The sequence below is a fragment of the Otolemur garnettii genome, unplaced genomic scaffold (assembly GCF_000181295.1).
Source record: "Otolemur garnettii isolate 467f Iridium unplaced genomic scaffold, OtoGar3 scaffold00058, whole genome shotgun sequence".
Classification (NCBI taxonomy): domain Eukaryota; kingdom Metazoa; phylum Chordata; class Mammalia; order Primates; family Galagidae; genus Otolemur; species Otolemur garnettii.
The window spans coordinates 9,674,729-9,686,450 of NW_003852453.1; the positions used below are offsets into that span (position 1 = coordinate 9,674,729).

General features: G+C 52.3%; 1 protein-coding gene across 2 annotated transcripts in view; it reads left to right on the forward strand.

Annotated features, from left to right (window-relative positions):
• Positions 1 to 9,581, forward strand: part of CX3CL1 (C-X3-C motif chemokine ligand 1) — a 10,042-nt gene extending 461 nt beyond the window's left edge. For both annotated transcript variants that reach the window (XM_003792569.2, XM_003792567.2), the window contains exons 2-4: positions 6,000 to 6,123; positions 8,501 to 8,996; positions 9,117 to 9,581. In XM_003792569.2, coding sequence (XP_003792617.1) covers positions 6,000 to 6,123; positions 8,501 to 8,996; positions 9,117 to 9,581 — 1,085 coding nt within the window. The remainder of the gene's footprint in view (positions 1 to 5,999; positions 6,124 to 8,500; positions 8,997 to 9,116) is intronic.
• Positions 9,582 to 11,722: the final 2,141 nt, after the last annotated feature.

Sequence of the window (11,722 nt, forward strand, 5' to 3'; positions counted from 1 at the left end):
GGGGGGTGCCAGGAAGATGGGGGCTGGAGGAGCCTGCAGAGGCACCTGGTGTGTGGGGGTGGGAGGCCCTGGATGACAATGGGCCAGGCCTCCCCACCTAGGGTTAATGTGTAACCTGCAGTCCTGGCCTCAGGCGAGGCCATAGTTAGGACTTTCCCCTGCCTTGATTTCAGGGACCCCAGGTTAGGGGGTCTAGGACCAGTGAAGGTCAAGGTCATTGCAGCTCATGGATGGGGCTCACCTCCACTGCTGCCCCTGGTCTGTTGCCCCAGTCCCCTGTCTGTGTCTACTCTGTCATGTTGTTTTCCTCCACCAAGCTTATCTTAGAAAACGCTATTGCCTCCAGTCATAGGCTTATTGGAGCCCAGCATCTGGTTGGGCATGGTGTCCATCCTACCTAACAGAGGCAAGAGGAAGGCCCAGGGAGGTTTAGAAACTGGCTTGAGGATGCACAACCAGAAGGCCCAGAGAGGTTTAGAAACTGGCTTGAGGATGCACAGCCAGCAAGTGAGGTAGAAAAGGGTAAGATTCATAGGACTAGATGCAGGAGAGAGCATGATGCACACTCACCACCACTGTGGGCTTCACCACCTCAGAGACTGGAGACTGTGAGTCAGCCCCCTCCCAAGGGGTACCCAAGTCATCTGGCCGTTGACACTCAGAGAAAGTGAGACTTTGCCCTAGGGCAAATAGAGAATCTGGGAGAAAGAGAAGCAGTCCCCATCTTCTAATCTAGGCTATCTCCATGGATCAAACTCCCCAGTATGGCAGGAAGCAGGTGCGGGGGTGAGAGGGTTGGGGGGGGGGTGGAAGCAGCCTGGCAAATTGGTGCTGGCTTCCTGCTTTCTGGGCATGGGCCCCAAGGCCTGAGGTGTTTGGGGTAGCAAGCACTGGAAGATGGGAAATTAGATAGCAATTGCTTTGTGAAAGTCTTGCTGTATGACTCTGAGCAGGGTCTTGCCTTGTCTGGTCCCAGCTGTCGTACCTTTAAATATAGCTGTTACCTATAGGCGTGGAGTGGGCTGATGAGGTTCCAGTGCCTATAAGGGTGTTTTGGAAGAGGGAAGAGGATTACTTTTGCTAAGCTGAGGGGGTTCCTATGCTAGGATCTAAAGGGGACCCTGGGCGCTCTGATTAGCATCCTGGGGCTTCAGGACCTTCAGGCTCCTGCTGTAATCTTGGTCATTGACTTTGCTGGGAGATATCAGACATTATATTTCAACCTTACTGAGCTTCAGTTTTTCCTTCTGTGAAACTGGGCATTTGACTAGGCCCACCTAGGGGGTCTTCACCACCGCTGACATTTGTGGCTCTGAGAAACCCCCTGAAACCCCCCAGCAGGATGAAGGATGGTTCTGAAGCCAGACAGCCCCCAGGAGAAGGCTCAGGGCTTCGTGCTGGTTTCCCTTGGTGCCGAGCAGCTACGTCAGACCCCAAATGTGGGTTTGTGGGGCTGTATCAGGCAGGAGGCTCCTGCGCTTTATATAACAAACCTGCAGATACAAGTCAGAGCTGAGATTTTTTTCTCCCCAAGCACTGACGCATTCACTCCCACTCAAGTCCTGGCAAGAAAGAGAAAAAAAATCCGTTTTAAGCTCCTATAGTCTTCACCCCTGAGAAGCAGTAGGGGGTGGACCGGGAAGGCAGGGGAGGATACATTCAGAGTGTCAGATCCAGACTGCTGTCGAGTTTAAATAAAAATGCCTCCATTTCTCTGTCAGTTAGGGTTTTATATATCACAAAACACTTCTTCATGCATTTTGTCCATTCATTCAACACATAGTTACCGGACACACCAACTATGCGGCAAGCTGTGGGTTGCTGAATCCATATCAATGAATAAACCACCAATAAACTTCACCTTCAGGGTACTGAAATTTGACTGAAGAAGACAGATGATAATGAAATAAATTAGTAAATCATTTAGTCTATTAGAAGGAAAAAAAAAGGTACCCTGATTAAAAAATAAAGAGAAAGGAGGGGAGATATTGGTGTTTTAAATAGGAGCTTCAGAGAGCCTCATGTAGCTGGCCACAGCATTTGCACAGTGTTGAGAAGGGCCAGGAAGAGAGCTGGGGAGCTATCTCCAGAGTAGTGGTCCTCAGTGGGTGATTTTGCCCCCCCCTCCTTCCAGGGGACATTTGGCAATTTCTGGAGATATTTGTTGTTCCAAGGGCCCCAGTATATTTGATTCAGGGGTGCTGCTGGACTCTAAACTTCCTACAGTGCACAGGGCAGTCTCCCCAACAAAGAATTATCTGATACAAAATGCCAAAAGTGCAATACTGAGAAACCCTAAGGGAAGAGTGTTCCAGACACTGAAAAAAAAATGTTTGTTCATACAACCACCCTGTGAAGCAGAATTTATCACGTCCATTTTACAGGTGAGGGAACGGAGGCTCAGAGACTAAGTGGCTTGCCCAGGACACACAGCTGAGGAATGGCTCAGCCCATGCTCTATCACCTCACCCAGAGACCCAGAACCCTCCTGCTTGTCCAGCCTGGAGGAGACCTCCTCCAAGATGCCTCCCCTGACCACTTACAGTTGGAAGTGCCTCTTCCTCATGTAAATCCCAGTATGTTTGTGTTATGTTCTGGAACATAGAGTTTCTACCTGATGTCTAAGGCAGCCTAGAACAGTGAGACGTTTAGGGGCTGGGTGAAAAACCAGCTCTGCCACTAAGCAGCTGTGTGAACCCTGGCAAGTTGTTTAACCTCTCTGATTCTTCTGCATCTGTAAAATGGGGATAATAATATTCCCTTTGCAGGGATGTTGGCCATTCAGGAGAGCAGACATCCATGGGTGGGACACAGAGTCTGCCATACAGTAGGTGCTCAACAAGAAAAGCTCTGATGTTTTGAGACTTGTTTTACCTGCTCATCAGGTCAGGAGCCTTCTGAGGGCAGTGGTGGGCCATGCTCATCCCACTGTGCCTCATAGCACCCAGCACAGGGCAGTAGGGAAGAACGAGCATTTGTTGGTTGATTGAATAAACATGGTGATCTGACGACGTTTATTGGGATGGAGGTGCTCCCTCCAACCTCAGTACCAGCAACTGTGAGAGACAGAACTCCAGGTTAAGGACAAGAGGGCTTTGTATATATTCAGAAGTGATTTAAGCAAGTGTTGGCTGAGTCAGAAAGTGGATGGATGAATGGATGGGTGAAACATGGGTGAGTGGGCTGGTGAGGGATGGATGGGTAGGTGAGATGAAGGAGGGTGGGGGATGGACAGGTGGTAGGTGAGTGAGGCGGTGTGGGTAGAGGGATGGATGGGGACAAGTAGGAGAGGGGTGGGAGGTAGACAGGTGGGTGGGTGGGGCATGGGAAGGAGATTGACAAGAAAGAATGGATGGATGGATAGATGGATGAATGGACGAATGGACAGACAGGTGAATGGATAGGTGGATGGAGGTGAAAGAGAGATGCATTAACGAGGAATAAGTAGATTGAGACACAGTTTCATTCAATGCGCATTTACTGAGTATCCACGCTGTGGTGATGCTGCAAAACACTGTGACACCAAGACAGATGAGATCTCGGCCCTCCTGACATTCTTATGACAGATAATAGACAACTGGTTGAATGAAGCATTCTCCTTATTTACAGAAAAGAAAACTCCAGTTCCTAGAAGGGGCAGGCTGGCCTAGGTTAGTTACACAATCTTCCTGGCAGAACCAAGAGCTAAGCCTGGCTAACAGCATTCAGGCACCAGGGCAAATGGTGGGGACTTTGGGAACAGGGTGACTTTGCAGCTCTCTAAAGCCCTGGGCAGTGGCCTTCCCTATCCTGAATATGGGGCCTACAGAGTGGATCTCCCCTCCTGCCCACTGGACAGCCTCCTTTGGATCTTCCTATCTCAAGTCACTCAGGGGGCACAATTTTCTCTGGGGCTTCCCCAGGAAGACATCTGCCAGGCCAGTTCAGGGGACTGCCACCTGGCTCCATTTGTGGAGTGTGGGTATGCTGTAGCTGAGTCATCCTGAAGTCCCACTGGGGAAGAAAGGAGGCAACCAGCCTGCACGGTGACCTTCACATCCTGGTTCCTCAGAGATAAGCGACAGCCCGTGACTGGAGGAGCCTGTCCTGCCCATCCCAGGAGTTACCAGTGCTGCCCCTCAGTGACTCAGCCCAGCACTGCAGGCCCCAAACCACACTTGCCATAGGCGGGTGGGCCAAGGCTAAGGAGGAGTGATGGTGAGGGGAAGAGGCAGCTTCTAGAAAGTCTCTGTGTGTGTGTGTATGTTTTGTGATGGTGGAGTATGTTTGCCTGGCCACATATGTGTAGGTACTTGTGCAGGAGCAATGTGTGCTTTGGTGGGACCCAGGGATCAGTTGGGGGCCTCCCAGATCCTGCAGGGCTAGCTAGATAAGATCAGCTTGACTCTACTTCCCTGGAACTTCTGGCCTTTACACACTGGCAAAACTCCCCGGGGTCCTGCTTTTGCTGCATAGAACCCAGATCTGAAACTCAAGCTCCCCCTTATTTTTTACCCGCCTGCCTTCCTGAGTTTACATTAAGCAGACAAAAATTTGCTGGAGATTTTAGAGGAAAGGAAAAGGGAAAAATACAAGGCAAACAACTTCAAATGTTTATATAAAATAATTGGGTTTAGTCATCCTCATCCTGTCCTGGGGTTTTTGTCTGGCTCCACGTGGTATTCGGCCACACATGACCCTGCCCAGTGGACTCTGCCCCCCGCCCTCACCATACCCCATCTCCAACCCTCCTCTTTATACCTCTTATCTTTTTTTTATTTTGAGACAGAACCTCAAGCTGTCCCCCTGGGTAGAGTGCTGTGGCATCACAGCTCACAGCAACCTCCAACTCCTGGGCTCAAGTGAGTCTCCTACTTCAGCCTCCCAAGTAGCTGGGACCACAGGCGCCCACCACAATGCCCAGCTATTTTTTTCTGGTTGCAGCCATCATTGTTGTTTGGTGGGCTGGGCTGGATTCAAACCCACCACCTTATGTGCATGTGGCTGACGCCTTAGCCACTTGAGCCACAGGCGCCAAGCCACTCGTTCGGATTCTTAATGGTAAAAAAAAGGATCTACTCAGCACCTTTCTTAGAAGGCAGTTGTATTCACATGTTTAAAAAAGTGTTTTATCTGTTACATGTCCCTAGTTGTATGGATGTCCTTGTGTGTTTTTATGTGCAGGAATATATATACCATGGGTACCCCCCAAATTATATACACATTTTAAGAGATCCTTTTGGAAGTAAAATTGATCATTACCCCAAAGTGTACGGATCGCAGGTACAATCTAGGTACCCTTGACCAGTAATGGTACCTTCAATTCAATTTCAAAAAGTAATGCATAAATAACATCTCTTAAAATGTGTGTACATTTTTTGGTACCCTCTGCATATGTGCCACATGTGCTTATGTATGCATGTGTCACAGGATTGGCACATGAGATGTGGATGGGCAGAGGTCTGGGTACATCTCAGAGGTTGTGGAAATCCATGACTATGAAACAGCCTGAGAAAGATGACCGGTGTGCACCTGGGGTGCAGAGCAGGAGCTTAGCAGGTGACTCCCTGGGGTAAAGGCAGGGTAGGGGGATGGGTAGGACTACAGGCTACCTGGGAACAGGAGCCAGGGCTGGTAGGAGAACCTGTTCCGTCACTTGGTGGCTGTGTGACCTCAGGCAGTTCTCAGCTCTTCTCAGACTCATCTCTCCTGCTAGATGATAGACCAGCTGCGGCAACTTAATTTTAGAAATTAAACACTTCATACATGCCAGGCGAAAAGAGCTTTATACATAAGAATTCATTTTTGTTAATCCTTATAACAAGCTGATGAGGAAGATACTATTTCTGTCCCGATTTTACAGGTGGAGAAACTGAAGGACAGAGAAGTGTGGAGGGGCAGGGGGTGCGGGGACCTGAGTCAAGGGCCTTGAAGGTCAAGGCCAGGTGTGCTGGGCATTGGCTGGGACTTGGGCACTGTGGCTGGACAGGTGTGCTAACTGGGGGCCTCTGTGAATATAGGACAGCACCATGGTGTGAAGAAATGCCAAAATGAGTGCAGCCAGTTGACCAGGAAACCAATACCAGTGGCTTTGCTCGTTGGCTATGAAAACACCCAGAAGTCGTGCAGCAGGCATGCCATCATGTAAGTACTGCCCTCATGGTCTTTCAAATTCCCATCTCAGGCCTCTGCTAATTCGTACCCACAGGCCACTTCACTGACCTTAATATCTGCACCACATAGCAAAGGTGGGGGTGGCTGTCTGAATGGCCCTGGCTTGTGGCCTGGAGCAGCCACTGAGGAGGGCAATTCCTCCTGGGCTGAAGTACATTTTAAATAGCTCTTGGAACCCACCGGAAAGGCAAAGTGTGGCAGTTTTGCAGTGCAGGGTACAGACTCCAACAGACTAGTGGAAATTCTGGCTTCCTCTCTCCCTGGCTGGGTACCCCTGATCACACGGCTTACCCTCTGCACCCTGGTTTCCTTGTCTGGAAACTGGGTAGCCAGAAGCATGAAGGGGCACGTTGTAACTAAAGTGCTCAGCAGGGTGCTGGAATAGCAGCCACAGAGATCATTATTTCTCTTTGACCGATGAGGAAACAGGGTTCCCATGAGACTTTGGGAAGTGATTAAGCTGAGTCATTTTACCCCTGCCTGTTAGGGACCCCTTGCTCCTCCTGGGCCCTCTCCTGAGTATTGCTCAATTGCCCAGCCCTGAGGCTTTTCTCCAAAACTGACTTTTGGGCCCAGGGGCCAGGCAGCAGGATAGGCCTATGCCTTCTAGGTTGGGCTGAAGGAAGTACAGCCCCCCTCTCTGTGACTGTGCAGCTTCTAAGAGGGGCAAGGTGCAGGGCATGTGCCTGCCTGACCTCTTCACACATCATCAAGGCCCATCTCCCCCAAGAGTCCTCTAGGTGAAGGGGAGGAGGAGGCGGGGTTGCCATGCCAGAGGGGACCCCCAGGGTCACACCTGCTTCCTGGCCTTCTCCGCTTCTCAGCATCCTGGCGCCGGGTGCATTTACTTTACCTGCCTGAGCCTCAGTGTCCCCATCTATGAAATGGGGATGAGTGTGCCGGTGTGCCAGCTTCTTTTTTTTTTTTTCTTTTTGAGATAGATTCTCACTCTGTCACTGCCCTGGGTCTAGTGCTGTGGTGTCATCATAGCTCACAGCAACCTCAAGCTCTTGGGTTTAAGCAATCCTCATGTCTCAGCCTCAGCCTTCCAAATAGCTGGGACTATAGGCACCCATAACTCCCAGCTAATTTTTCTATTTTTAGTAGAGATAGGGGACTGGCTCTTACTCAGGCTAGTCTCTTCTGAGCTCAGGCGACCCACCTGCCTTGGCTTCCCAGAGTGCTAGGATTATAGGCGTGAGCTACCATGCCCAGCCCATGTTCGGGTTGGTTTCTTTGCAGGATAGGTGTGAGGTTTAAACAGAGAAAAAATGCCAAACACAGGCCATGGCATGGAGCAAGTGGTTGAGTCAGCTCTAAGTGGTGGTCTTGGTGGCATACCAGCCACACACAACTTCAGAGGAAGGTCAAGACTTGGAGCTCTCTGGCCTACGGGGCACTCTGGCACTCTGGCCTATGGGGCTTTAGTGCCCTAGGAGCCCCCTCAGCCCAAGAACATGCACCAGGAAAGGAGGCAAGGGGCCCAGACACAGCCGGTAGCCATGAATTGGAGAGAGGAGGAACAGGACTTTGTGACAGAAGGTCCTTTCCAGAATGCAAAGGCCCCACCATGGAGCTCACCCGACATACACCTGGCATCAGAGGACGCCTGTGAAGTCCTCTCCCAATCAGAAGACTCAGCCCAAAGCCCCCTGCCTCGATGGTACCAGTATTATTATTAACATTATTACCATTTTTACCTATGATTGATCTACTCTCCAATAACACAGAAGTAGGATTATCCACTTGTCTCCTTTTGCCTGGGACTTTTCTGGTTTTAAAATGGAATGTCCCTGGCTCGGTGCCTGTAGCACAGTGGTTACGGCGCCAGCCACATACCCCGAGAGTGTCGGGTTCAAACCCCACTCAAGCCCCCTAAACAACAATGACAACTGCAACAAAAAATAGCTGGGCATTGTGGCAGGTGCTTGTAGTCCCAGCTACTTGGGAGGCTGAGGCAAGAGAATAGCTTAAAGCCCAAGAATTGAAGGTTGCTATGAGCTGTGAAGCCATGGCGCTCTACCCAGGGTGACAGCTTGAGACTGTCTCAAAAATAAAAACATAAATAAATACAATGGAATGTCCTTTATCCTGAGAGACCCCTCCATGCCAGTTTTTCTAGGACAGTTGGCCACCCTACAGATGGCAGACATTCCTATCTCTGTTTCTCAGGTGAGGACCTGGAAGCGGCTTGGAGGTTGAGTCACCCCAGGCCTCACAGCTAATAACAGCAGGATTTCCCGTCAGGTCTGCTCACCTGCAGAGCATTGTGGGGGGCTCCCACAACCCACAGGCCTGGGTTTCTGGTACCTGGACATCACTGGGTCCCTGTCTTCCTCCCTTGTAGCTTCAAGACCAAACAGAGCAGATCCTTCTGTGCTGATCCAAATCAGAAATGGGTCCAAGAAACTATGGCACGTCTAGACAGCATGACTGCTGCTCCGACTCAAAGTGCTGGCAAATTTGAGAAGCAAATTGGTGGTTCTACGTCCAGAACCACTCCAGCCACCAGGAGAATGAATGAGTCTGCAGTCCTGGAGCCTGACGCCACAGGGGGAAGCCATAGTCTGGGTACGACTCCTTCCCAGGAGGCAGTCGGGACCTTAGGAACTTCCCCAGACCTGTCAATGGGAGTGGCTGGTTCCTGGGCCACCAGGTTCCCTACTTCAAAGGCTCAGGATGGGGGACCTTCAGCCAGGCCTATGGGCACTGAGTCTTCCTCCATGGCTGCAGTCTCCACTGCCACAACTTGGCAGAGTTCTGCTGCCTACCCACCTGGGTCTGGTCTCTGGACTGAGAGAATGATCTCTGAGGGCCCCTCCACTCAGGCCCCCTCCACCCAGGCCCCCTCAACCCAGGCCCTCTCCACCAAGGCCCCCCCAACCCAGACCCCCTCAACCCAGGCCCCCTCCACCCCAGCCCCCTCCACCCAAGCCCTCTCCACCCAGGCCCCTCCAGCCCAGGCCCCCACCATTTCCCACCCAGACCTTGAGGAGAACACTGGCTCTGAAGACCAACTCGTGTGGACGGAGGGACAGAGCCCCATTCCAGCTTCCACAGATGCTTTCCAGGACTGGGGGCCTGGCGCTGTGGCCCATGATCCTGTGGTCCCTGTTTCTTCTGAAGGGATCACCAACAGGGAGCCAGTGGCCTCAGGCAGCTGGGTCCCCAAGGCAGAGGAAACCACTGGGGACCCCCAGAGTCTGCGTGTTCTCATCAGTCCTGCCCCTGACCCTCAGGCAGCCACCCGGAGGCAGGCGGTGGGGCTGCTGGCCTTCCTCGGCCTGCTCTTCTGCCTGGGGGTGGTCATGTTTGCCTACCAGAGTCTCCAGGGCTGTCCTCGCAGAGTGGCGGGAGAGGTGGTGGAAGGCCTTCGCTATGTTCCCCGGAGCTGTGGCAGCAACTCCTATGTCCTGGTGCCAGTGTGAGCTGCCCCCCTGCCTGCATCCAGTCGTTTGACTCAGACAGCTGCCTGGGGTCCCCTGTTCTCATACCCCGCTCACCTGAGGGCCTGACTGGAGTGGGGAGGTGTGGTTCTCCAGGTGTGAACTGCTCCCAACTCCCAGGCACACCCCAGGAGACCAGCTTTGACCATTCTCAGACCATGGAGACAGGGAGTGGCCTCCCAACTCAACCCAAATCCAGAAACACTCCTCGGCTGCTGGCTGGTCAGAGGTTTCCTTTGACACCGTCCCCGTCCCAGTGGACGATTATTTATTGAATGCCCTCTCCCCTGACCCACATCTCTCTGTGGTACCAGGTCATCCCATCTCACAAAGCCCACTCCCCTTGACCTCATCATGTCTCTTGGTCCTGCTGCAGTCGCCAGTCACCCCGGCCACCTGCGGTGCTATCTCCCCACCCTGTGTACACAGCCCATGACCCAACTGGTGACATGTCTTTTTTCTTGCATGAAGCTAGTGTGGTGCTCCCCGGGACTGCTCCAAGGGACAGCTTTGCCCTTTGTTAGGCATCATGGGAAGGGGGGGGATAAAGCTATTTGGTGACTTTGATAGCTGGTCGCTTTCCTTCGGGGTCTATGATGTGCAGTGAAGGAACATGCCTCTGAGCCTGAAGGCAGGGTTCTATCCCCAGATCCCCCATCCACCCACCAAGGTAATCCCTTCTGTGAAAGAAAAGAGGGATGGCAGCTACGTGGCAATGTCGGTGTCCCTGACATCACGCACGAATTGTTCTCAAGACTCTTTTCTCCAGAGCTGGATGCAACCCCACCATCTTTATCAGCAGAGCACCTTAGATGGTCACTAAGCCAGTGGCTCAGACTGCTCTTTGGAACTTGTGATCCAGAGGCCTGCAAAGGAGTGGGTTGGGAGTACAGGTCTTGCCCTGTGGGTTCCCGAATAGGGGTGGGTAGGGCAGAGTCCAGCTCTGAAGGTCCTTCCTAGTCTCTGCCACTGAGACAGCCTGAGCTCTGCCCTGCCAGGAGGACCAGAGGGACAGAGGGACAGGTGAGGGAGGAGAGAAGGCTATGAGGACATCCAAAAGGAGCCAGGGAAGAGCTGGAGGAGCAGCTGCTCACCTGATGCACCTTTAGGGCCTTGTGCAGGCAGCTGGGCCTCATGTCCCCTTTGATCCCCTAGTGCCCCGTCCTTTCCTGCACCCTGGGTTCCCCTTCCATCTTTCTCCTTCCCTGAAAACACTGTTCTCTGCTCTCTAAGACCTCCCCTCATCTCTGTCCCCACGACAGTCAGAGTCAGGGATCTCCATGGTTTTCTCCACCAGTTCCATGTTTATTTCTGGAAGGGACTCGTGGGGTGGAGGAGGGGCCGCAGGCGAGGGAAGCTGTTGGGAGTTCCCTTGTTGGTTGTGCAGATTCCAGCATGTCCAGATGGGGCTGGAGCTATCTGGGCTGGCTAGTGCCCCATGGTTGGAGCTGGGCCTACAGATTTTACCCCTTGGGGTCCCTGGCTCACCTTTCCCTCTGATTTTTCCCAAGGGTGACCCTTGCCCTCCACCTAAGGAGTCTCCTAGCCTAGGCTCCACCTAGGTGCCAGGGACATGCTCCTTTGCAGATGGGTGCTCTGAGGAAGAAGACAGCTCTGGTCTACAGAGAAAGGGAAGCTGGGAGGCCGTGTCACTATGCCACCCACCCACTGGGCGTTGCACCCTGGGTTTGGGACGCTCAGGGCCTGGCCCAAGTGGATCTGAATGCACTTTGTTCTGGCTCCCCCAAGCTGGGGGAGCCTTCAAGGGGTGGGAAACCCATGATGGGGCTCCCTTCCTTTATGAGGAAGCTGCTGGGGGCAGCATGTCCCCCTTCCATGGACTTTGTAAGCTCCTGAAGCAGGACATGGACAGGGACAATCTGGGGAAAGCTTTGGAAAGAGTAGGTCAGTCCTTTTACTTTTTCAACCCTCATCATGTCTGTGCCATTTTGTATTTTACTAATAAAATTTAAAAGTCTTGTGAATCAAATAAAGGTGTCTTCTCTGGAGCAACCAAGGCCTGGGGGGGAGGGGGCAGAGGGTGGAGAAAGGGAGGGGCCAAGACACCCTCTGTGTCCTGCCCACCTGGGGCAGAGGGGCAGGAATTTCTTTTTTTTTTTTTT